Source organism: Trichosurus vulpecula, chromosome 7 (assembly GCF_011100635.1).
Source record: "Trichosurus vulpecula isolate mTriVul1 chromosome 7, mTriVul1.pri, whole genome shotgun sequence".
Lineage (NCBI taxonomy): Eukaryota > Metazoa > Chordata > Mammalia > Diprotodontia > Phalangeridae > Trichosurus > Trichosurus vulpecula.
The window spans coordinates 246065741-246092518 of NC_050579.1; the positions used below are offsets into that span (position 1 = coordinate 246065741).

Below are 26778 nucleotides of genomic sequence, written 5' to 3' on the forward strand. Positions count from 1 at the left end.
TCCCCTTTGCCCAGTCTCTTTGGATACCTAAACATGGGATAGAAGTATATGAGATCAGGAAGCCTATGGTATAACACAAGTTCTATTGGTGGTTCTATGGGACAAGGTTTTTTCTTGAGGAGGCTCCCTAGGTCATTCTGGGGGTCAGAGCCCTGACAATTAGAATCCCCTACATATAAGTGACCTCATCTTTCTTCTATGAGATCAGCCTTTTTGCTCTTTCCATTTCACCTCACTTTCCCAACCATAGCTTTCCCCATTCTCTCTTACTTCTTTCCTTTCAAAGGCTCAGAATCAGGCAACCAAGGACAGCATAAGGTGACCACCTCCCATGTCTCCTGCATCTGGACTCATGGAGGCATGATGACCCAGGCAGGTCCACTGCTACTGCTGCTACATTTGCTGTTAATGGTTATCTCAGGGAGGGTAGAGCTTAGGGATGAGTAGAGGTGATGATAAGGTTAGAGAAGACAGAGGAGAGAGAAAAAAGGGAGGGAGTGCAATGTTGTGTGGATATGAGGCCCTGGGGAGGGATAGGAGCAGTGGTGTGCTGGAGCCAGCTCTCATTGACTTGGAAAGGCTGATTGTTCAACTTCAAGTGAGAACATATATAGTTCCAAAATTGGTAAAGAGTGCATACAATTGAAGAGCTGATTTATTGTTTAGTTATTAGGCTAAGACTTAAAAAAGTGATGGAGAAAATGTTAATAATTGTCAGGAGTATGTATATGTACATGGATATGTGTATAGATATAAAGTGAGAGAGGAGAGAGAAGGAAAGACAGAGGAGGGGGAAGGAAGAAGAAGAAGAGGGACAGAGGGAGGAAAAAAGAGAATTGGGAGAACTGACTGTTAATTGTGTACTAGCACACCACTGATTAGGACTCTCTCTTGGGTGAGGGGCTAATTCTTTGAGGCATATTTTCTTAGAAGAAGATGTTATTTAAGGAGTTTAGCCCCTTTACCTTGTTCATATTCTTCAGTCAAGGAAGATAGGGGACTCAATGGAGACCCAGCTGGGCCCCCCCTGACCTGATGATCTCCTTTTCAGATTCACAGGGATGAGTCTTGAAAATGAAGTAGCAGGAGGGGCAGACACTCAGAGTGAGTTGTAGCTACAATCCCCAGAGAGCTGAGGAGTGGTGGAAAACCTGGTGTAAATTGCAAGAGGATGCAAAGGTGTGTGGAAGACTAATTACCAGGAAGTCAGTCTTAACTTGGCAAGTTAGGGACCCACAAGTATCCCTGGAGGATGACACCTACACTGGTATCATCATCATCACCATGTATAACCTCAGGGTGAAGGACTCAGGCATGTCTTGGTGTGGAATCTATGATTCTGCCAACAGCACCATTGATATTATCAGGAGAATCTGGCTGGAGATTTCTCCAGGTAAGTCCCTGCCAACTCAATCCCCTTCAGTTCAAGCAGAGCTTAGGAAATACCTGGTGTGAACATAACCCTGAGCAAGGATGTGACCTTAGGCCCCTTCTAGGGGTTTCCAGGGAGAAGCTGCTCAGCCTCTTTTGGTCTTTCAGCTTCCTGCCCCTCCCCTTCGCCATCCTGTCCTCACTTCTTTCCATACCATGATTTGGACAGAGGGGTGGGGTAAGAGCGGGGGAGCAAGGAACAGGAGGTTTGCTCTCCTGTCCCTGGTCATGGTGAGTCATTTTCTTCTCTGTGCTCATTCCAACGTAGAACAGATGCTTCTTCTGGAGCTTCTACCTTTTGGGTCTTTAGTGTAGCACACTCACACTCATTCATACAAATATGTCCATTGTATACAGGTACAAACACACACAGAGTCCCCTGCTTTCACACCAACACACTCAAATATACACAGAGACTTATGCTTTATTGATTATGATGCCAGCAGCTCTGGCCCATAACACAAGGAGCAGGCTGTTGTAGGGTCCACCAAAGGTGGAATAGATATTGGTTCTAACAGCCTCTAATATAAAGAGCACAGACATAGGTCAAGTCTTAGTTGTGAAATTGACCTGGGTTGTGACATTGGAAGGTTACTTCAGCTCTTTCCAAATTAATTTTTCATTTTCAAATATTGAGGTTGGGGGGAGGAGAGGGGGTTATAACAATGAGTGAGGGAAACACTCTGTGAAGTGTAAATTGCTCTATACCTGGGACTTCTTAGTATTGCCTTCATTCTGGATACTCAGCTCATACTAACAGAAAAAGTATCCTATAGGAATATGCCTGGCCAGACCATCAGTCAATCTGGATGTGGCAAAGGTACCTTCTTATGAAAAAAGGAGCAGGAAAAATAGGCCAGAATACTAAATTATATATAATGAATGATATAAAAATGTGCAATAGTGTTAGCCCACAGAATGCATGCATATGGTTCCTCAAGCCTATGGGCCAGCAAATTTGTTGGACTAGCCCTGGGAAATTCCAGGGAAGAGGAGTCACATGAGAATGTGGGCTCAGGGGGCCATCTGTTCCTTACTCTGTTCTTTCTGTAGAACAAAAAGTGAGTCCCTCCCAAATATTCTCAAACTACTGCGTAGATGCCTACCACCAACCTTGGCACCCCTGTGACCATCAGCAGGTATAATTCCTCCCTTGCAATACATTTTCCCAAGAGCCTAGGCCCCAGTGATCAGTATGGTCTTACTTGTGCTGCCCCAGCATATCCATCTAAATGGACCACTCCCCAGCCTCAGTGACCCTCCTCATTCTGATTTAAAAAAACACACAAAGGGGCACCAGGAATGGAGGGTACTTTGGCCTTGGAGAAACTGTACTTAGTGTCTTTTCCTGATTCCTCCTGATTTTAAGTTTAGGATGACTTGAAGTCTGATTTCTTTTAGCATTAGCCCTGACATTGTGTTACACGATGATCTGTGTTATGTGCCAAGTCCTATTTCCATCCTTCCTTTCTTGTATCAACAACTATGACAATGAAGAAACCTCTGACTCATGCTTATGCTTTCTTACCTCCAAATCAACCAGAGAACTCTGGGTCAATGGACTTGGGGCACTGGTTCCCCGAAGAGTTCTTAGTAGCAAAGGACTTTTTCTTCCTCCTAAATTGGGCAGACTCCCCAGTGAATGGCGGTCTGTCCCTTTCTTTCCAATTTGTTCCAGAGTGTATAGCCCCAAGCAAAATTGTGAAGTAGAGAAACCTTTTATACAGAAAAAGTTTGCTTAGCCAAAGCTTGCCTAAAAGTCTTGCTTACACTTTTTTTTGTTTTTTATTTTTTTTTCTTTTTCTTTGGCTCCAAATTCTCTCCTTTCCCAAAACGTATTATAGAAATGAAGTCACGCAAAATCTGTTCCAAAAAAAAAAATTCTTCAGTTGGCATCTTGACTCCATTGGTTCTTTATCTGGAGGTGGATAACATTTTTCATCATGAGTCCTTTAGGATTCTTGTGGATCATTGTATTCATCAGAGTTACTAAGTCCTTCACAGTATTGTCTTTACAATATTGCTTTTACTATGTAAATTATTCTCTCTGCTCACTTCACTTTGCATCAGTTCATATGTCTTAATAGTTTTTTCTGCAACCATCCCCTTCACTATTTTTCCATACAATAGTATTCCATCACATTCATAACCCATAAGTTATTCACCCATTTCTCAATTGATCCCCTTAGTTTCCATTTCTCTGCCATCACAAAAAGAGCTCCTATAGTTATTTTTGTATATATGGTTCCTTTTCTTTTGATCTCTTTGCGTTTAGACCCAGTGGTGGTATTGGTGGGACAAATGGTATGCACAGTTTTAGATCTCTTTGCACATAGTTCCAAATTCTTCTCCAGAATGATTGGACCAGCTCACAATTCCACCAACAATGCAGTTTTCTCCCCGCATCTCCTCCACCATTTTCCCTTTCTGTCATCTTAGCCAATTTGATGGGTGTGAGGTGGTTCCTCAGAGTCATTTTAGTTTGCACTTATCTAATTACTAGTGATTTAAAGCATTTTTATATGACTATTGATAGCTTTGATTTCTGAAAATTCACCATTCATCTTCTTTGACCATTTATCAATTGGGAAATGACTCTAATTTTTATAAATAAAAATTTGGCTTAGTTCCCTGTATAGTTGAAAAAGGATACCTTGGTCAGAGAAAGTTCTTGTAAATTCTCCACCACTTCCAGTTTCCTGTTTTTCTTCTCATTTTTGCTACTTCGATTTTTTTGTGCAAAAAAAAATTTAATTTTATATAATCAAGCTTATCCATTTTGCCTCCTGTGGCATTTTCTGTCTTCTATTTATTTGGTCATAAACCCTTCCCTTAGCCATAGATTTGAGAAGTTTGTTTTTTTTCTGTGTTCCCCTAATTACCTTATGATATCATCCTTTATATTTGGGGCTTAGCTTGGCATACTGTGTGAGATGTTAGTCTATGCCAGTTTTTGACAAACTACCTTCCAGTTTTCTGTCAAATAACAATAGATGCAATCTTAGGGTTTATCAAATACTAGATAACAGTATTCATTTGCTTCTGTATACTATGTAGTTAATCTGTTCCATTGATCAACCACTCCCTTTCTTATCCAATACCAAATGATTCTGCTTCTGCTTTTCTCAATGTCTATGGACCTCTCTGTCTCTCTTCCTAAGCTGCCTAGAACAGGGGAAATGATTCACTGTACCTTTTCTTGCCTTTCCCATTCACTATTCAGTTTTGCATGCTTTCTGTAGTTGTTGTGGGAGAGGATTGGGAGAAAATGGAACAAAGTGGTCACCTCTCACTCTGCCATCTTCACTCTGCTTCCTAGTCTAACATTTAATGCTGTCTTTAATTTCTCAAGAACCATGTGGCTATCTACTTCATCACCCAACTGACACCATTCTCTCTGAGGCAACCAGTGATCTCTGAATTGGCTGAATCCTATGGCCTTTTCTTAGTTTTCATGCTTCTTGATCTCTCCATAGTTTCTGATACCATTAAGCACTTCTACTGTCTCCTCCCTGAATTCTGGAGGCATTTAATTGGTGTAATGGGCAGCTAGGTGACAAAGTGGATAAAGTGCCAGGGCCTGGAGTCAGGAAGACTCATCTTCCTAAATTCAAATCTAGCCTCAGACACTTGCTAGTTGTGTGACCCTGGGTAAGTCACTTCACCTTGTTTGCCTCAGATTCCTTATCTGTAAAATAATCTGGAAATGGCGAACCACTCCAGTATCTTTGCCAAGAAAACTCAAAATGGACCATGAAGAGTTGGACATAACTGAAACAACTGAACAACAACAACAAAACTGGTGCAATGGTTAGAGCAGTGACCCAGAACAGGAAGATCTGAGTACTGAATCAGGCTTAGACACTTGCTTAGTGTGTTAACACTGGGGAAGTTACTTAACCTCTGCTTACCTCACTTTCTCAATTATAAAATGGGCATCATAATAGCACTTACCTCTCAGAGCTGTTGGCAGGATTAAATCAGATAATACTTGTAAGTGCTTAGCACAACAGTAGGTGCCAAATTGATGCTAGCTATCACTATTCTTTTCTGGGAGCTGCCAAGACAACTCTTTCTCAATCTAATTTGCTGGGTTATCATTCAAGCCCCTCTTACTACCAGTGGCTATTCTTCCAAAGTCCTTGCCTAAGGCTTCTTCTGTGGTGGCTTGCCCCCAGAGTCTTGCTTGGGCTCTAAGGATTTCCCTCTTTACCTTCAATACAAGGCACTGTGTCATAAGTCCCAAAATTCTGTGTGGCCCTTAGGTGTTCTGCACCAGTTTATCAGTCCAAGTGGCTTCTTCCCAACCTCAATGACCTTCTCCATTCTCTCTGAATCATCTCATTAGCTCTCATTGATCCAGAGCTAAATATCCAGTCCTAGCCCATCTTGAACTAAAGAATCACAGCAAAAAGTGCCCATTGGCCATTTTCAACTGGATGTCCTTGAGAGACCTCAAACTCAACATGTCAGAAATGGATTTCATCACTATTTCCCCCAAACCCAATCATCTTCCCAAATTCCCAAATTATTTCTGTCTGATGCCTCACAGTCCTGCTAATCACATGGACTTTCATCCTCAGCACCATCCTTGACTCTTTATTCCCTCCATTAGATCTAATCTCTTGCCAGTTCTTATCCTTTCTGCCTCCATTCCATAACATCTGAGCAACAGTCCAGTTTTCCACATTCATAGGACTAAGTTAAGCCAGGCCTGCATCCACTGATACGTGGACTGTTTGTAGAGCTTCCTAAATAGGACCTCTGGGTCACCTTTATTCAAGTCATTCCCTTTTCTGTCATACCCTCCACAGCTGCCAAAACTGATCATCTCATGGGACAAGTCTGGCTACCTCACTCTAAAAGGTCTGGTTGCTACCTATTTCTTGGAGGATGTAATTCAAAGTCCTGGCTTCCATCTGACACTCTTCAGACTCTGGCTCCAGCCAACTTTTTTAGATTTCTAGAACCTTTCTGTGTTCCACACCATCCCTGCTCCAGCCATACACTCTTCCTTGCTTTTCCTCACATACCACATGCCATCTCTCATTTCCATGCCCACACTGGCTCTATCTCATGCCTCCAATGCAATCACTCCTCACCTCCGCCTTTAATTACCTGGAGCTTCCTTCAAGGCTCAATTCAAGCACCTCCCTCTACAGGAGACTTTCTTCCTTTCCCCAATTGCCAGTGACTTCCCTAAATATTTCTTTGTATTTATGTGGTTAGAATGTTATATCTACCTGTTGGTGGATGTGTTGTCATTCCCCCAGAACACCAGAAGCTCCTTGCAGGAGCTTCCTTTCTGTCCTTCTCTCCTATCCCCCACCACCCTCTAATGCAGCTCCTGGCTTTGGGCAGGCTCTTAATTCATAAATGCTCCTGGATTCATTCAGAGACCTCAGTCCTGCTTTGGGCCCCTGGGACAAAAGAAAACTAAACAAAAACAAATCAAATCTTCCTACATCCTGAAGTCACAAAGTGAAGAGAAGTGATGACCAGGATTCCTACAGAAAGATGTCTGATTTTCCTCTCTCTTCTCTTCCCCCTCCTTGGTGCCTCACCTCATATGCCCTCCTTGTTCTTTTATTCTCTTAAGCCCCCAGCCTGTTGGTATTCCCTTGGGGAGCCAGGGAAGCCTCCTCTTCTTCACCCTCAATCCATTAACCCTTTACAATGGACACACTGTGTACCAAATGTAAACAGTACCTGAAGAGGATTTCATCAGTAAGTCAGCCAATAAGTTAGCTAGAATTTATTAAGTGAGTACTCTGAGTACTCTGCTAAGATCTGAGGATAAAGAGGAAGGAAAAGAAGACAATCTCTGGTCTCAAGGAGCTCACAGAAAAATGGGGGAGACAATATGCAAACAATTCTGTAGAAAAATCTGTGTGCAGCATAAATTATACAGGAGATAACACACAGGAGAAAATCAGCAGAGGGAATGTAGGGAATCTGCACAGGTGGGGCTGAGGCATAGACCTAAGGGTCACTCACCCCACCACCACACCACTTTCCCTGTGGCTATGTCTCACTTTTCTTCTTTTCCTCTGTCCCATAGCCTACCACACTCTTTCATTTTCTTCAGTTCCCCAGTTATCCAAGTGCTATGTGGGCTCATTGTGACCAAAGGCCTAGTCTTAACAGCTCTGGTTGTTCTGCTGGACAGGTGAAAGGGTCCAGGTAAGTAGGGATCCTCCATCAGACTTCATTTCAATTTTGGAAGCATGGGCCTTTTCATTACTTCTGAAAAAGCAGCTCCCAGAGTCCCAAGCTCTGAAGGAAAGGTACCCTAGCTTTTCTAAAAGTCTCACTCCTAGTGCCAGACCCTGAGGTGATGCGGTTGAGAATTCCTTGAAAAACCAGTAGTGATAAACAAAAGGGAGGAAATATCATCCTGAATATAAATAATTGTCTCTGACATTGGCCTGGAGCCCATGAGCTCCAGGCCATGGGGAAGTCTTGCTACAGACACACTGAGCTTGCCTTGCACATGAGAGGGAAGGATATAGGGTAATGGGAAAGTGAAAATGGTGACTTGTTCACTTTTGTTTTGTTTTGTTCTGCCATTGGTTTGGCTGGAGTATCTCCCCAAACCTCAGTCCTGGCTGGATTTGGGTCAGGCTTGGAGAAAAAAAAGGAATAATTGCAGCCTGAAGGACAATGGGGAAAGATTTCACTTCTTTCCTCAGGGAAAGGGAGGAGCCAATCTGAGCTTTCTCAGGATCAAAATAACCTGAAATGAAATGAATTAGTTGCATTGTACATCTCAACTTGATGCATGTTCCTGCCGTACTGAACCTGGTCCAGGCCAGAAGCAATATGGGGATTACCCTATAAGGACAGGGAATCCAGCCACCATCCCCATACTGATTCCCTGCCCAGATTCTTGAAGCCCTTTGCCTGCTTTTTTAGCTCTGAGTGGACCTCAGAGCTTACCTCTTTTTTTCTCTTATAATGAGAACCACCCCATGTCTATTCCTGGCATTCTTGTTGCTCTGTAGATGGGTCAGTCTGTTTCTCTGAGGCCTTAGAGTGGCTCCTCATTGCATTTGAAATGAAGTTCAAACTCCTGATCCTCAAGACCTTTCATAGTGTAGTCCATTCTTCTTTCTCACTATTTCCCTGCAGAGACTCTCCCCTATGGCCAGGTTGCGCTTTTCACCCTTTCTAGAATGCCATACGAAACTTGAGTATAAATGGGGGCCACTAACTTGTACATTAGGGTCCCCCGAGCTATGTTTGATTTATAAAAACCATTTATTAATATTATATGCGTTATACTGTATATTTATTTATTTTGTACCTATTTCCCACTTATGTCTTAATCTGGTTCAGGCTGCACTCGGTAATATTGTGGGTGGTGTTTAGACACATCTGTTCCAGAAAAGGGTCACTTTCCCCTCTCCGCCTTGCTCCTTCTTATTCTGCCTATTTTTAATCTCCTGTTGCCTGGGCTCCTATGTAGGTTCTATTTTTCCTTTAGAACCTTTTAGAAATCCTAACTCCTTGAAGACTTATGTGATCCCCCAACAAGATTTGAGGCCCTTCTTCTTGGAAACCCATGACATTCTATTTCTTTTTTCACAATATTATCACTTCCCCACTTGTCCTCTCCTCGTGTGGGCTCTTATAGGCCAGGGGATCTCAACCTGGGGTATGTGATTTTTCTATAAATATTTTGAAAAGTAGTTCTAATATAGTTGTTTTTGAGGCAGCTAGGTGACACAGTTGAGAAAGCACTGGACTTGGAATCAGGAGATTCCTCTTCCTGACTTCAAATCTACCCTCAGGCACTTACTACTTGTGGGACCCTGGGCAAATCACTTAACCCTGTTTGCCTCAGTTCCTCTCCTGGAAAATAAACTGGTGAAGTAAATGGCAACCCACTCTGTATCTTTAGTTTATCTTTACCTGTATATTTACCAAATGGGGTAACAAAGAGTTGGAAATGTGACTGAAAATGACTGAACATTTGTTCTACGTCTCTGAGGGACAATCTTACCACAAATTGCTCCCATTTCAGGCAGTATGCAGATTTGAGACACTGAACAAGTGACCCTGTGCACAATTGGTTAGTTTGGGTCATGGAAATTCAACCTACAGGACAGCAGTGTTAGAAACACGATTGGCACAGAGATTTAGGTTTCAAGGGCAATTTATTATTATTGAGGAATCCAAAGGAGTTGGGCTTATGCTCCCCACTGGGAGCTGGCTTTGCTCTTCTTTGGGAAGAGGAAATTAGGAATACAGAAGCAAGATCAGCTTTATTCTGCAGCATCAGCACAGTACCACCTTTCAGAGAATGGATTAGCCCACACCCTTCCTGAGTACACTCTTCCTGGTATACCTCCTTGTATGTTCCCCCTTGATATGTGTTAGCATGTCCTTCCTCCTTCTTCATGCGTCCCATGCTCAAAAATGGTGGAAAACTCCTCCCTATAAGTGTGTAAGGTAATATTCAGTTAGCCAATTAAGCACGTGTAATAGCAATTTGACCCAGTTCTCTCTTCAACCCTGTTATCTGGCTGGTTTAAACCAGTTTCCCCATATCCTGGATTTGTAGTTTTCATAAAACCAACACTTATTTTCTGATTGGCTGGGCCCACCTGCCATAGTTAATTTTTACTACCTCTTTGTTCAAGCTGACACAATTATTCTGTGGAAACCAAATTTTTTCTATCTTTTACTAATCTCTCACAGCAGGCTGTATTGAGTCAATGATATCACTAAGGAGTTAAGCCAGAAGAAGCATCCATGGTGCCTCTCAGTGTCTGCTATTCACCTGCCTAGTATCTCTTGTCCCATATAGATGAACATGACTAGGGCCCAGAGGCACTGGGTTCCCACTTGGTGGGGCTTAAGAAGACTAAAGATCCTAACACCTTGTCCCAATATGAGTTTTTATCACCATTAAGGGCAATGGAGGGTGTGACTGTTTTTCAGACTATAGGTCATTCACCTATAATTGGTAGTGAATAGTGGATACCAGCCCATATCCACCAATCATTCCATGGATGTGGCCTGTTCTCAGTTCTAATCAACCTTCCCTCCGGGACCCATTGAGTCAGGAACAGAAACATGCAATATGGGTCCCATATTGCATGAGGGGGGAGTTGATGGAGGCAGCAATGTTAAAACAATTGTATTGTTAGCAACACTTGTGTCAGCAAGTTACTAGACAATGAGGAACCCATCATGCCCAAGATAAATAAATTTTAGTCAATGAATGCATTACCCAGACTGGATGTTGGCCACTAAATCACAGAAGGGACTTTCCCTAAGTGGATGCCTGCGCAGTAATAGCACAGACTGTCCTTTAGGTGAACTTATGATGTAGAGAGGCTGATTATAATATCATTATCATACGTTAATGTCCCCCAGTGGCCCTTTCTGTATGTACTAAGGGTAGCCTCATGTGCAATTCTACTTTGCCTTTGTATATGGTTTTGTAACCAGGGGATTGTGCTTTGAGTGGGATAAGTGAAGACCTCTCATAAGAAAAAGAGACAAATTAAATAAGTGGGAAATAAGTGGGATAGTAAGGCCTCTCATGAAGTTTAAAATTCAGCTTTCTACTTAAGTGTTTTCCTCAAGACAAGTAAGTGACCATGGGAAGACAAGTCAGTAACCATGAGATCCTCTAAGAATAAGAATAGGATACAGGATGCTTATTTACCTAAGGGTGAGGGGCCCTGAAGAAAAAAGGATAGATGCAAACATCTGGCCAAAAGGCCAGATGTGAGAAATGTTTGGGAAAGACCATGAAGATGTAAGAATGGTGGGAGAATAGGCTCATCATCCATTACAGATGTAAGAATGGTGGGAAGGTTAATAAAATCCTTTCTACTTTCTACCTGAGATGCCTCTGACTTTAATTGGACAACTGTCCCACACATGCTTGAACCAGATCCAGGACCCTTGAATCAGACCCAGGATATTTTTTTTTTCTTTTTTTTAATTTATTTAACATATTTAGTTTTCAGCATTGATTTTCACAAGACTTTGAATTACAAATTTTCTTCCCATTTCTACCCTCCCCCCACTCCAAGATGGCATATATTCTGGTTGCCCTGTTCCCCAGTCAGCCCTCCCCTCTGTCACCCCACTCCCCTCCCATCCCCTTTTCCCTTCCTTTCTTGTAGGGCAAGATAAATTTCTACACCCCATTGCCTGTGTATCTTATTTTCTAGTTGCATGTAAAAACATTTTTTTTTTGTTTTTGAACATCTGTTTTTAAAACTTTGAATTCCAAATTCTCTCCCCTCTTCCCTTCCCACCCACCCTCCCTAAGAAGTCAAGCAATTCAACATAGGCCACATGTGTATCATTATGTATAACCCTTCCACAATACTCATGTTGTGAAAGACGAACTACATTTTGCTCCTTTCCAACCCATTCCCCTTTATTAAAATTTCTCCCTTGACCCTGTCCCCTTTCAAAAGTGTTTGTTTTTGACTACCTCCACCCCCATCAGCCCTCCCCTCCATCATCCCCCCCATTTTTTTTAATCTTCTTCCCTCTTCTTTCCTGTGGGGTAAGATTCCCAATTGGGTATGTATGGTATTCCCTCCTTAGGCCAAATCTGATGAGAGTAATGTTCACTCATTCCCCCCTCACCTGCCCTCTCCCCTCCTCCCACAGAACTGCTTCCTTTTACCACCTTTATGTGAGATAATCCACCCCATTCTATCTTTCCTTATCTCCCTCTCTAAGTATGTTCCTCTCTCATCCCTTAATTTGATTTTATTTCTTTTAGATATCTTCCCTTCATCTTCAACTCACCCTGTGTCTGCTCTCTCTCTCTCCATATATATATATGTATATATATATATGTATATATATACATATACACACACATATATATATGCACACACATATATACATACACATAAACTCGTGAATCATACTTGTCATCTTTCCGTGTAGGAGTGTCAACAAAACAGTTCACCTTTAGTAAATCCCTTGCAATTTCTTTTTCTTGTTCTTTTTCTTGATCACCTTTTCGTGCTTCTCTTGAGTCTTGTGTTTGAAAGTCAAATTTTCTATTCAGTTCTGGTCTTTTCACTGAGAAAGCTTGAAAGTCCTCTATTTTATTGAAAATCCATATTTTGCCTTGGAGCATGATACTCAGTTTTGCTGGGTAGGTGATTCTAGGTTTTAATCCTAGCTCCATTGACCTCCGGAATATCGTATTCCAAGCCCTTCGATCTCTTAATGTAGAGGCTGCCAGATTTTGGGTTATTCTGATTGGGTTTCCACAGTACTCAAATTGTTTCTTTCTGGCTGCTTGCAGTATTTTCTCCTTGGTCTGGGAGCTCTGGAATTTGGCGACAATATTCCTGGGAGATTTCTTTTTGGGATCTATTTGAGGAGGCGATCTATGGATTCTTTCAATTTCTATTTTGCTCTGTGGCTCTAGAATATCAGGGCAGTTCTCCTTGATAATTTCTTGAAAGATGGTATCTAGGCTCTTTTTTTGATCATGGCTTTCAGGTAGTCCAATAATTTTTAAATTATCTCTCCTGGATCTATTTTCCAGGTCAGTGGTTTTTCCAAGGAGATATTTCACATTGTCTTCTATTTTTTCATTCCTTTGGTTCTGTTTTATAATATCTTGATTTCTCATCAAGTCACTAGCTTCCACTTGTTCCAATCTAATTTTTAAAGTAGTATTGTCTTCAGTGGTCTTTTGGACCTCCTTTTCCATTTGGCTAATTCTGCCTTTCAAGGCATTCTTCTCCTCATTGGCTTTTTGGAGCTCTTTTGCCATTTGAGTTAGTCTGTTTTTAAGGTGTTGTTTTCTTCAGTGTATTTTTCAGTATTTTTTGGGGCCTCCTTTAGCAAGTCATTGATTTGCTTTTCATGGTTTTCTCGCATCCTTCTCATTTCTCTTCCCAATTTTTCCTCTACTTCTCTAACTTGCTTTTCCAAATCCTTTTTGAGTTCTTCTATGGCCTAGGGCCAGTTCATGTTTTTCTTGGAGGCTTTTGTTGTAGGCTCTATTACTTTGTTGTCTTCTTTAGGCTGTATGTTTTGGTCTTCTTTGTCACCAAAGAAAGAATCCAAAGTCTGAGACTGAATCTGGGTGCGTTTTCACTGCCTGGCCATATTCCCAACCCACTAACTTGACCCTTGAATTTTTCAGTGGGGTATGACTGCTTGTAGACTAACGAGTTCTATGTTCCACGTTTGGGGGGGAGGTGCCAGCTCTGTCAGACCTGCACTACTCCTTCCCCAAGAACCCCCAGTCCAGACTGGGCTTAGATCTTCAGCAGGCTGTGCACCCCTGCTCTGATCCGCCACTTAATTCCTCCCACCAGGTGGGCCTGGAGCCGTAAGTAACAACAGCTGTAGCTGCCCCACCTCCGCTGCCCCCGGGGCTGGAAGCCGAACCGTGAACTCCTTCCACTCCCGCAGCTTTTCCCACTAACCTTCTCCGCAGTCTTTGGTGTTTGTGGGTCGAGGGGTCTGGTAACTGCCGCAGCTCACATATTCAGGGTGCTAGGGCCCCCTCCGCCCAGCTTCTGGTCTGGATGGTCCACGCCGCTCAGGCTGGGCTCTGCTCCACTTCGTTCCCAGCTCCCAGCTCCCAGCTCCCAGCTCCGTGTGGAATAGACCTCACCCAGAGACCATCCGGGCTGTCCTGGGCTGGAGCCCTGCTTCCCTCTGCTGTTCTGTGGGTTCTGCCCAGAACTCTCTTTTACAATCTAGGAACCAGTTAACTACAATCAAGCATCTGAAAAAAAAAATGTTGCTTTAAATGGACATTGGAAATATGTAACTGGAATTTAAAGCTACTTTGTATAAAAATTGTGCAATTAATTGCTGGAATTAAATCAGAAACATTGTAAGTTTTGTTAAGAATGGTTCGTGGATTATTTTGTTAATGCCATCAAAGAGACATGGCATGACTAAAAGTTTATGATGGTATATGTACTGGGATACAAGGAATTTAATGTTAATCAACATTGTTAATAATGATTGCATTACTCTGTATGGTTCATGTTTAAGTTTTCTTGGTTATCTAATGTGTAAATGCAAAACATGTGACATGCAAGTTTCCCCCTCTATTGTGAACCATCTAAGTGGTTTGGTCTGTACTTAATGTAATTGTGCAGTTCGTGAATTATGAGAAAAACTTTATTGTAGTTTTATTGTAATTGTTTAAACTCAGCCCTGTGTTACTGGGATACTGAACCATTTATTGTATTTGTTTGAACTTAGCCCTGTGTGGCTGTGACCTATGTTGTGCTGTTTTCCTCTCAATTATCAAATCATATGTGTTCTGGGAGCTCCTGTCAGATCTGACTACTTCTACAGCTGCCAACTTGTGGATATGGACTCCTTGATCCTTCTGTCACATCTGCCCCTGATCCCAAGTGGACACCTGAGCCCATAGGACACCTTGCCCTCCAGTTTCAAAGGAGCCTGAAGGGGACAGCATCAGACGCAGGCAACCTCCCCAAGAGCCCAGACCAGGACCTGAACGAAGAACTGCTCTTTCCCTTTCTGAGTCCGTTGCGTTCCCAAGACTGTTTACTTGTACCTTTAGTGTCTTTAGCTTATTTTACTTAGGTGCTCTAGTTTCCCCATGGTGCTCCCTACTGATACCCCTTGCAACTTGCTCCCCCTGCTTGTTTACAAGTAGTTTATAATTACTGTGCATCTCTGGGGACATCCAACCACAGAAAGAAAAAAAAAACCTGAATCCACCCAGATAAGGATTTTTAGAAACTTTACCCCTGAGGAAGATAGAGGTTTTTCCATACCTTAATTGGTCTTCAGGCGAAACTTTCAGTTTGCCTTTGACCAAAAGGAGGAAATGTGGAAAATATTATACTATTTTATATCATTTCTAATTCCAACTAGACTCAGAGCCTGAATTAACAAGTGAAGATCCAGGACCTGGGCTTCTTTGTTCTCTCTCAAAGTTTGCTCAGGAAATACCCTTACCACTGTCAACAAGGCCAGATACCTGTTAGCCATTAAGGGATGAGACCCTTAGATAACCCCAAGAGAGATTGCCTTGCTTAATATTCTACAGGTATATACTATGTTATGGAATGTAATGAGACACAGAGATGCTGGGCTGTAGTTGACTTTTGTCAACATCCTTTACAACTCTATTCAATTAAGGAAAATCCTCTTCTTGTATCATGGTTAAACATACATGGGGGTCATAAAAGATGAGGTAATACAGACTTGCTAGCTCTGCTAAAATAACGTATATAAGTTTTCTCATTGCTTTGTTCAGGCAGTCAGAGTTTACGCTCTGACTCCTTGTACGTACAAGTAAGCTAGCTTTGCTATGCTTTAAGGGAAAATAATAAACAACATGGATTTTTCTATCACCTACTCTGTTGTTTCCTTCAACCAAATTTTCAGGTTTAACAAAAGTTACCTTGGTCTTTTCTTAAAGACAATAATCCTGCCATGAAAAGTGTGCCAGGAGCAGCCTCCTGTTGCATTGCTTTTGAATCTGGGAACTATGGTGTTTTAGAAAGATCATTGTCCTGGGAGATGAGAGACATTAGTTTTAGCCCCAGATGTGCTTCTAATTGGATTGGAAATGTTGCTTGGCTCCTCTGAACCTTTGTTCCTTATCTTTCAAATGAGGGAGCTGAACTAGATTAGTCACTTTCCGTTCGTAGGCTGTATGTAGAACCAAGCAATTATTGCAATAGATCCATCTCAATAAAGAATTCAGAGAAAAAAATAAAATACAGAAACCTCTTAGATTGAATCAGTACTATGTCTCCAACACATATAGCTCTTGTATCAGACATGGCCTGCTAATAGGAGTGAGGTCAGGATAGCATTTTGGGCAACTTTGCCTTTTGTGGCTAATTGTACTCCCTCCCCTCCTCCACTAAGAAATGATTGACGCTGGAAGTAGTATCAGGAATTCTTCCCAATGTAGCTATTAACTCCTGTTATAAGCATTTATGTTAGGTTAGCTCAAAACTTTGAAAAGAAAGTCAAGTGATTCCTTCCTCACTCTTCTCAGAAGGTAATCTCACCATAGACTTCTCCCATTTCTGGTAGTGGTCAGATCTGAGATACAGAATAAGTCACCCTTGACACAATCAATTACTTTATGTTCCTTTAAATTAATCCACAAGACCACAGGATGTATTAACCCAACGACAGCGTTGTGAAGTTAGGCTAGCTCTGGTATTCGTGGACACTCGTATCTGCAGCTATTCAGGTCCCTGGTCTCTCTTGTCTCACGAAGATCACATGGCCAGGACTGGACTTTCTTTCTTCTCTGACATAGGACAGAACATGGCTAAGGATCATACTACCTCTCCTTCCCTTAGATTTTTATCATCTTTAAGAGCAATGGATGTTCTGCTCCCTGAGCTCACTCTCAAACCTAGAGATCTCTGTGAGCAGGTCAGATTCCAAAGGTCAGGAGACTGCACATGCAGAGGGGTAGCTCTCAACATTTTGTCAGGAATTTATTCAGGAAAAGCTCTAAAAATGTATGGGTTATCAAATGGGATCATACTGAGAATATTCTCCCAACTGAACTCTTAAACCAGTTGTTCTTGAAATGTTTGGTTTCAGGATTCAAATAGTCTTAAAAATCACTGAGAATGCCAATATGCTTTTGTATATGATGTGTATCTATTGATACCATATGAAAAATTAATTGAATCAACTATTCATTGTCAATTAAAATAACAATGAACCTGTTACATATTTATAAAATGTTCAAAGTTAAAAAGTTATTTTTTAAAAATATCAGTGAGAAGAGTTCTTGTTTTATGTAACTGTGGAAACCTCTTCACTCTCTGGCTTAATAGGACAAAGCCAGATTCTCATATCTGCTCCCATTTGATCTGTTGCAATCTGTTGTTTTAGCTGAAGTATATATAAAAAATCTGGACTCACACTGCTAGGTAGTTGGAAAAGAGAGGTATTTTTAAAGAGCCAAAGAGAGACTCATTACAATTATGCAAATAGTCATGACCTATGAAGAACCCCTAAATGAGGATTGGAGACTGAGAGGTACCTGGTGGTGCAGTGAAGAGTGTTCAGGAGAAAGAGTCAGAGCTGGCTTCAAATCCAGCCTCAAATACTTAGTTGTGTAACCCTGGGAAAGTCACTTCCCCTCTTTTTGCTTCAGTTTTCTCAACAGTAAAATGAGGAACAACAACCTGAGTTATTGTGTGGATCAATGAGATAATATTTGCAAAAACCACTTAGCATATTGCCTGGCACATAGTAGGCACCATATAATGCTATTTCCTCTGTACCCTCTTCAAGAGGTTATTAGACTAGTGAGAACCCTTGGATTAAATGGTGTCTAATGGATTTATGGATTTATGCTCTATAGGTCTTGACATAGCTTACATGGATGGCAATCCTAGATATATCCCTCCCTCTCCACCAGCAGAATAATGGACAATAATTTCTGATTAGACCACAGAACTCTCTGTCCAACAGTGCCTGCCCTCCATTCTCCTAACTCCCTGTTTTAACAATCTGGCTAGCAGCTGTTGTGGGGGTGAAAGACCAACACAAGCCCAACAACAAGAATGCTACCAAAGCCCAGCTTCTTTTGATCTGCTTCAGTAAGGAAAGGAATGTAATGGGGTTAACAAGTTTACTTTAATTCAGCATACAAATACCACTCAGTTAGTTCAGGGGAAAAAGCCAGCTCCCTGAACTTCAGAGCAAATACAAACAAATTACAAACATCGACAGACAGACCCAATACAGATTCATAGTTACCAACATCTAGGTTCAGCCTGGGAACTCCTAACAAGGACTGGCCCAGAGTCATGCACCACACCATGGCTATGGGTAAGAGCTACAAAAAAGAGAAAGGCAACCCCTGGTTGTATATCTTTTTCAGGGTCAAGGGTGAATCACACATGCGACTCACCCACGTGACCTGAAATCATCATAAAGAGCGGACTTAAACCCATGTGGTGTAAAAGCCTCTGATGTCCCAAACATACCACTCAAACCCATGTAAACTAGGCTCTACCCTGCGGCAAGGAGGTCACCAAGGTGTCCCAATCAAATCAAGGAAACAAAGGCCAAACTCTTTAAGGGCACTTGGTTGAACTGAGTGCTAAGAGCCCATTTTGATGGCCAACACACTCCTTTAACCCTAATCACTTTCCTGGGGAAGGAGAAAGGACAGAGAATGCTGGGTGGCATGGACTTAGTGTGATGAGGAAGAGGAGGAAGATTCTCTTTGTGAACCACTGATTCCTCTTGGCCATAGGGAAAGGACAAGGGAAGTGGCAGTGAGAAGATGACATTCTCCTCTCCCGGATGTTCTGCCTAAACAGACTCCCATGTCCCCAGCAGCCACCATCCATCTGAAGTTATCCTCTCAGATTAGACACCTCCATTTCCATTTGCCTGAATCCTGATGAAGTGCTAGGCCCAGTTCTCCTTACCTTCACCCTCTCCCCCATGCCCAGGCTCTTTGGATCCCTAAACATGGGACAGCTGTATTTGATATCAGGAAGCCTATGGTGTAACATAAGCTCCATTCGTGGTTTTAAGGACCAAAACTCTTCTTGAGGAGGCTCCCTAGGTCCTCCTGGGGGTCAGAGCCCTGACCAATGGAATCCCTCAGACATAAGTGCTCTCACCTCCCTTGTATGAGGTCAGCACTTCTGCTCCTTCCACTCCTCCCACTTCCCCAACCATAGTTTCCCCTCCTCTCTCTAGCTTCTTCTTTCCTCTCAGAGGCTCAGAATCAGGCAGTGGAGAATCAGCCCCAACACCTTCCTGCCATCCATGAGCCCAGGTTCAGCATGAAGAGATCACCTCCAATGTCCCGTGTTTCTGGACCCATGGATGCATGATGGCCCAAGCAGCCCCACTACTATTGCTGCTGCCTTTTCTATTAATGGGTATTTGGGGGAGCGGTGGAGGTTAGGGAAGGTTGGAGTTGGTGACTGACAGGGAGCAGAGAAGAGAGAGGAGAGTGACAGAAGGGAGGGAGTACAATGTTGTGTGGCTAGGAGGGCCTGAGGAGGGATAGGAGTAGTGGTGTGCTGGAGCCAGCTCACTCTGGCTTGGAAGAGCCGGCTGTCAAATTTTCAGCGAGAGCATTTCCACCTTGAAAATTGGCAAAGACTGCATACAAATGAAGAGTTGATTTATTGTTTTATATTGACTTGGCTTAAAAAAGTAATGGTGAGGATGTTAATAATGCATATTAAATTTTAAAACATATCATACCCATGTATGTACATGGGTGTGTGTGTGTGTGTGTGCACGCATGTATGTGTGTGTGTGTGTATGTATGTATGTACATATATAGTGAGAGAAGGAAAGACAGAGGAGGGGGAGGGAAGAAGAGGAAGAGGGACAGAGGGAGAGAAAGAGAAAGATTGAGAGAACTGCTTGTTCATTGTTTACTAGCACACCACTGATTAGGTGGCTCCCCTGTGTGAGGAGCTGGCTCTATGAGGCATATTTTCTTAGAAGAAGAGGCTGCTTGAGGACACCAGCACCCTTACCTTGTTCATATTCTTCAGTCAATGGAGGGAGGGGAGTCAAGGGAGGCCCAGCTGGGCTCCCCCTGACCTGATAATCTCTTTTTCAGGTTCACAGGGACAAGTGACCCAAGTGAAGTACCAGGAGGGGCAGACACTCAGAGTGAGTTATAGCTATGATCCCCAGAGAGGCGAGGGGAGGTGGAAAACCTGGTGTAAAGTGAGAGAGAATGGAAAAGGGTGTGATAGATTAATTACCGTGAACTCAGTCTACACTGGGCAACTTAGTGACCGACGAGTCTCCCTGAAGGATGACACCCACACTGGTACCATCACCATCTCCATGTCTAACCTTGAGGTGAAGGACTCAGGAATCTACCTGTGTGGATTCTATGACTCTGTCAACCAGGTAATTTATGTTATCGAGACAATCAGCTTAGAGGTTTCTCCAGGTAAGTCCCTGCCAACCCAATCCCCTTCCTTTCAAGCAGAGATTATTAGGTACCTAGTGTGGACATGACCCAGGGCTAGGATGTGACCTTAGGCCTCCCCGGGGTCTCTAGGGAGACACTGCTCAGCCTCTTTCAGTCCTCCAGCTTCCTGCCCCTCCCCTTTCCCACCCCCTCTTCACTTCTTTCCACACCATGGTTTTGATGTTAGTTCTTTTCATCCCTGGGGAAGGTGAGGCATTTTCTTCTCTGGTCTCATTTCCATGCAGGGCAGATGTTTGTCCTGGAGCTTCTACTTCTTGAGTATCATGAGTCACACGCAGACTCATTCAAACCAATGCACCTGCAGCTTACACAAGCATAGACACACACAGGGTCCTCCCAACATACACACAGACACAGAATTGTGCCTCACTGATTTGGGATGCCTGAATCTCTGGCCCCAGGAGAGGGGGTGGGGGAGTTTCCGCCAGTGGTATTGTTGAAGCAGGTCCTGGCAGGTTCTAATGAAAGAGCATAGACACAGAGTCATCTTAGCTATCAAACTGTCTTATATTGTGACCCTGAGAGGTCATTTCACCTCTCTTAGGCTTATTTCCTCATTTGTAAAATGGAGGTGGGGAGGGAAGGGTACAATGGTAGCAATGATGCTCTGCATCTGAGAATTATTAAGATTGCCTTCATTTCTGACAAGAACCACACCCCACCCCTGGGGATAGAGGAAGCATCCCTTAGGAATATCCTGGGTCAGGCTGTCAGAGGGCCTAGGGGTGGCAGAGGAGTCTGATGGTGACATTAGCAGTAGAAACTATAGGCTGGAGTACTTGACAATACATAAGTAATGAGATATCATTTATTATAATATATTAGCCCTCAGCATGCCTGCATATGATGCCTAATGTAGTTTCAAGGCCCAGCACCTCACTTGGGACCAGCAGCCTAGTGTTCTGGCCCCTCCAGGGAAGAGCAAGCAGGTGTGTTTGTTGGGTCAAGGACCAAACGTTTCATTCCTCTGTTCTTTTTTCAGCCACAACATTGAAGACCACCAAGCTTTCTCGACCTACCACTGAGACACCTCTCAGCACCTCTGCCACCCCCTTGGCCACCAGCAGGTAAAACTCCTTCATGGAAATCCAGTGTGTTCCAAGAGCTCCCAGTCTCAGCACTTAATGTGGGGCTCACTTGTGTTCTCCAGACTCTTAGTCCAAAGTGACCTCTTTCCAACCTTCCCTTCTGGATGGAAGAATAAAAGGGCAAACATGGTGGGCAAAGATGATGGTTTCCTTGGGCCTAGTGGGATTGTTCTTACAAGCTTCCCCCTTTTTGTTCATTTCCAAGTTGAAGATGGCTTGAAATCTGATTTCTTTTCTGCCTAGCCCAGCATTTTTCAGTTCTGAACCCACGCTGACTTGTGTCATATGCTAAACCAGGCTTGGAGAACATTTTCACTTGGGAAGGTCGCATTAATATTTTGGTATAATAAAAGAAATATCAGAGGAACAAAAATGCAATTATGAAAATAAAAAGATTTCTGCTGCAAAATTCATAATTAGTCAAAGGGTTGCTGTTACAGACCTAGAAGGTCACAGGTTCCTCATCCCTGCACTGAGCCCTTCCCCTCCTGCACCACTACATTTTGGACAGTGGCTACTTTTATCTTAATTCTTCATCTCCAGATAAACCAGACAAATCCCAAAATTCTTCCCTGTTAGACAACTCTCTCTTCTTGGTAAGCTGGGCAGTATTCCCTCATGGCTGATGGGCAGAGGTCTGGCTATGTCACCCCAGAACCTCTAGTGACTCCCTATTGCTTTCAGGTTATAATGCAAACTCCTGGCTTCCATCTGAAATTCTTCAGACTCTGGCTCCAGCCAACTTTTCTAGATTTCTAGAACCTTCCTATGTTCCATACCCTCCATGTTCCAGCCATTCTTCCTTGCTTTTCTTCACACACCACATGCCAGCTCTCATCTCCATGACTCTGTCCCCTGCCTCCAATGCAATCCCTCCTCACCTCCACCTTTAGTTGTCTGCAGTTTCCTTCAAGGCTCAACTCAAGCACCTCTTTATACAAGAGACTTTCTTCATTCCCCTTAATTACCAGTGACTTCCCAAAATATTCCTTTGTATTTATCTGGTTAGAATGTTGTATCCACTGCTGGTGTTGTCATTCACCCAGAACACCAGAAGCTACTTGCATGATGAGATCACTTCCTTTCTGTCCTCTCTCCCCCCATCTAGGGCAGTTCCTGGCTCTGGGCAGGCTCTTAATTCACAAATGCTCCTGGATTCATTCAGAGAGCTCAGTCCTGCTTTGAGCCCCTGGACAAGAGAAAAAGAAACAAAAATCAAATCTTCCTACATCCTGAAGTCACAAAGTGAAGAGAAGTGATGAGCAGGATTCCTACTGAAGAATGTTTGGTTTTTACTATCTCTTCCCTTCCCCCTACTTGGTGTCTCACATCAAATGCCCTCCTTATTCTTTTATTCTCTGAAGCCTCCAGCCTGTTGGTGTTCCCTTGGAGAGCCAGTGAAGCCTCCTCTTCTTCACCCTCAAGCCATTAATCCTTTACAATGGACACACTGTGTACCAAATGTAAACAGTAAATGAAGAGGATTCCATCAGTAAGTCAGCCAATAAGTTAGCTAGAATTTATTAAGTGAGTACTCTGAGTACTCTGCTAAGATCTGAGGATAAAGAGGAAGGAAAAGAAGACAATCTCTGGTCTCAAGGAGCTCACAGAAAAATGGGGGAGACAATATGCAAACAATTCTGTAGAACAATCTACGTGGAGGATAAAGTATACAGGAGATAACACACACAGGAGGTAATCAGCAGAGAGAGAGTATAGGCAACCTCCAAAAGTGAGGCTGAGGCCCAGACCTAAGGGTCACTCACCCCACCACCACACCACTTTCCCTGTGGCTGTATCTCACTTTTCTTCTTTTCCTTTCTCCCATAGCCCACCACACTCTTCCATTTTCTCCAGTTCCCCAGTTATCCAAGTGTTATGTGGGCTCATTGTGACCAAAGGCCTAGTCTTCACAGCTCTGGTTATTCTGCTGGGCAGGTGCAGGGGCCCAGGTAAGTGGAGACCCTGGATCTGACTTCATTTCAATTCTGGAAGCATGGGCCTTTTCGTACCCCAGACAGAAGCAGCTCCCTAAGCCCCAAGCTCTGAAGGAAAGATGCCTGGACATTTCTAAGAGTCTCATTCTTAGGGCTAGACCCGGAGGTGGTATGGTTGAGAATTCCTTGAAAAAGCCAACAGTGAAAAACAAAGGGGAGGAAATGTCAACCTGAATAGAAGTGGCTGTTTCTGGCATTGGCCTGGAGGTGGTCAACTGGAGGTCATGGGGATGTCTAGTAAGAGAGCCACACTGCTTGTGTTCCAAATGAGAGGGAAGGATGTGGGGTAAGGAGAAAGTGACAATGGTGGCTTGTTTGGTTTTTTTTTTCTGCCATTGATTCTGCTCCTAGGGCTGGGTCTCTATCAAGACCTCAGGCTTGGGTGGATTTGAGTCAGACTTAGAGGAAAAAAAGTAAGAATTTCAGACTAAAGGAGAAGGGGAAAGATTTGTTAACTGAACTTTCTCTTTTTTCTTCAGGGAAAGGAAGGAGCCAATCTGAACTTTCTCAGGATCAAAATGACCTAAAATGAAATGAATTCATTTCAATGTACATCCCAACCTGATGCTTGTTCCTGCCATGCTGAACCTGACCCAGGCTACAGACACTATGGGGATTTCCATATCAGGACAGGGAATCCAGCTGCCACCCCCATGTTGATTCCCTGCCCAGATTCTTGAAACTCTTTGCCTGCCCTTTCTACTCTGAGCAGACCTCAGAGCTCCCCTCTTTTTTTCTCTTGTGATGATAAGCACCCCATGTTTCTTCCTGACATTCTTTTTGTTCTGTATATGTGTCAATCTCTTTCCCTTGAGGCCATCAAATGGCTCCTCATTGCATTTGATATGAAATTCAAATTCCTGGTCCTCAAGAGCTTTCATATTGTGGCCCTCAATTATTGATCCTTTCTCATGATTTCCTTGCAGAGACTCTCCCCTATGGCCACTTTGGGTTCTTCACATTCTCTGGAACATCATATAAAACTCAAGTATAAATGGGGGCCAGTAACCTGTACATAAGGATCCCTGTATGTTACATTTGACTTATAAAAAACACTTATTAATATCATCTGCATTATATTATATATTTATTCATTTTCTTACCTATTTCCCAATTATGTCTCAATCTGGTTCAGGCTGCCCTTGGTAACATTGTGTGCATTGTGCAGCCCACATGTTGTGTTTGGACACATCTGCTCTGGAACAGGGTGTAAGGTTAATGGGGAATAAGATCTTCCCTGCCTGTCAGTAGGACATATGTGGATTCCATTAAGGGAAACTTGCTTGTTTGTAGGAAGGCTTACACACTTTTTCCTAGTTAGGCACTGATTCAGGAGGAGTGTGATGCCTTCTGGCTCTGAGCCTATTAGCTAAAATAGTATATATTCTGAGAGGTTAGCTTTTGCTTTGGGAGATGGCTCATGAGAAAGATGTGATTCCCTGGTTAAGACTCTGGTGGACATATGTTCAGAACTTACTGACTGCTCAGAGGTAAAGGCTCTCTCGATTCAGTAATGGATGTAAAGCTTTGATTCAGGTTGTGGTGCCCTGTCTGTTGGTCTTTACTTCTCTTCTCTGTATTTCCTCTCTCTGTATTTTATGTGATTAAAAGGATTGTTGACCACTGAAACAGCTGTCTTTCCTAGCAGATCTAAGAACCTGTGTCAGCAGCCATCCTGGGTGTGCCAGTGTGGTTGCCGTTACACAGGGTCATGTTCACCTGCCTGCCTTACTCCTTCCTATTCTCCCTGTTTCTAAGGTCCTGCTCACTGAGCTCCTATGTAGGTCCTATTTATCCATTAGAACGTTTTAGAAATCCTAAGTCCTTGAAGACCTGTGTGATCCCCCAACCGGATTTGAGCCCTCTCCCCCGTGTTCTTGGAAACCTACAACAATGTATTTTTCCTTTCCTTTCTGACTTGTACTTTCCTGAGGTGGGTTCTTCTAGAGTGGGGCATTTCAACCTGAGTATGTGACATTTTTCTACAAATGTTTTGGGAAAGAGTTCCAATATAATTGTTTTTCAGGCAGCTAGGTGGATAGAGCACTGGGCCTGGAGTAAGGAAGAATCATCTGCCTGATTTCAAATCTGGCTTCAGACACTTAATAGCTTTGTGACCCTGGGCAAGTCACTTATCAGTTTCTTTATATGTAAAATGAGGTGATGTAGTAAATGGTAGACCACTAATGTGTCTTTACCAAGAAAACCCCAAATGGGGTCACAAAGAGTAGGATATGACTGAAGAACAACTGCACACTATTTCTTCCAGTGGTTTATTTCTTCTTCTTACCAAGAGAGTGAGGTCAGGTGTGGGGAGACAGTAGAAAGCAGACAGGAGGAAGAGGGCACAGATTTTGGTTACTTAAAAAAATTATGATGGAAAGTGCTATCCACAACTAGAGAAGGAAATACAGAGTCTCAATGCAGATCAAAGCATACTATTTGCTCTCTCTCTTTTGTTTTGTCTTGTTTCTTCTTTCTCATGGTTCATTCCATTGGTTCTAATTCTTCTTTACATCATGACTAACGTGAAAATATGTTTAATATGAATGTATATGTAGAGCCTTTATCAGACTGCATGCATTCTTGGGGAGGGGAGGGAGAGAGAGAAAATTTAAAACTCAAAAGCTTGTGGAACTGAATGTTATAAACTAAAAATAAATGAATATATATTTTTTAAAACGTATGTCCTTCCCTGGAATTTTTAAAATTTGAATAAAATAAACAGAATAAGGACTTCTAAGAAAGAGATATCTAACCAGGGAACAGGTGCTCCTCATGTACCTAGAGAGGGGCTTTGAGGATTTAGGAATCTCGGCATGACTTAGTGATCTCCTATTTGGTCAAGTTATCATGCCTGAATTGGGTAATGTTATGAAACTTGTCTTTTGATAAAAATTGGGGAAGATTTAAGACAAGTCACAAATAAACACAGAATTGTGGATCTCTTACATCTGTTGAGTAAGCAGAATCTATTAACTTAGAAAACAGTAGTAGTCTTAGCACCCAGGTGCGCGCACACACACACACACACACATGCACACATGCATGCACGTACATACTTATGGATTCATTTATTTCTTCAGTCTCTTGCTACGCAGCAGAAATGCTCCCTCAGGGTAACCAGACTGGTAGTTCCTGAGCACTGAGGTCTGTGGTACAAGGGCATTCACAAGATATCTTCCATTGAATCCCGACTGAGAAAATGTCCCATCTTTGGGGTATTTCCTCAAGGTTTTTTCCCTTTTTCTCCCAAAGGAGAAGTGTCTATATTATACAGATTTTTGAGGGCATT

At 42.8% G+C, this 26778-nt stretch overlaps 2 protein-coding genes across 2 annotated transcripts; both read left to right on the forward strand.

Annotated features, from left to right (window-relative positions):
• The first annotated feature begins 502 nt into the window (after window positions 1-502).
• Window positions 503-7604, forward strand: LOC118857879 (trem-like transcript 4 protein). The gene is given in 3 exon segments (XM_036768357.1): window positions 503-598; window positions 1060-1397; window positions 7412-7604. Coding segments are annotated over 3 exon segments (627 nt in total).
• Window positions 7605-19237: 11633 nt separating this feature from the next.
• LOC118858365 (trem-like transcript 4 protein) lies at window positions 19238-24541 on the forward strand. The gene is made up of 5 exons (XM_036768866.1): window positions 19238-19316; window positions 20015-20356; window positions 21381-21465; window positions 23317-23438; window positions 23963-24541. Exons 1-5 carry the CDS (start codon window positions 19265-19267, stop codon window positions 24013-24015), a joined length of 654 nt encoding a protein of 217 aa, XP_036624761.1. The 5' UTR covers window positions 19238-19264; the 3' UTR covers window positions 24016-24541.
• Window positions 24542-26778: the final 2237 nt, after the last annotated feature.

What these genes read in the sequence shown, in the direction of transcription:
- LOC118858365 (XM_036768866.1), top strand. Translation starts at nt 19,265, where the DNA reads ATGATGGCCCAAGCAGCCCCACTACTATTGCTGCTGCCTTTTCTATTA. An exon ending in CAGCTTAGAGGTTTCTCCAG is followed by an intron (nt 20,357 to 21,380) that starts GTAAGTCCCTGC and finishes TTCTTTTTTCAG; the next exon opens with CCACAACATTGAAGACCACC. An exon ending in GGGCAGGTGCAGGGGCCCAG is followed by an intron (nt 23,439 to 23,962) that starts GTAAGTGGAGAC and finishes TTTTTTCTTCAG; the next exon opens with GGAAAGGAAGGAGCCAATCT.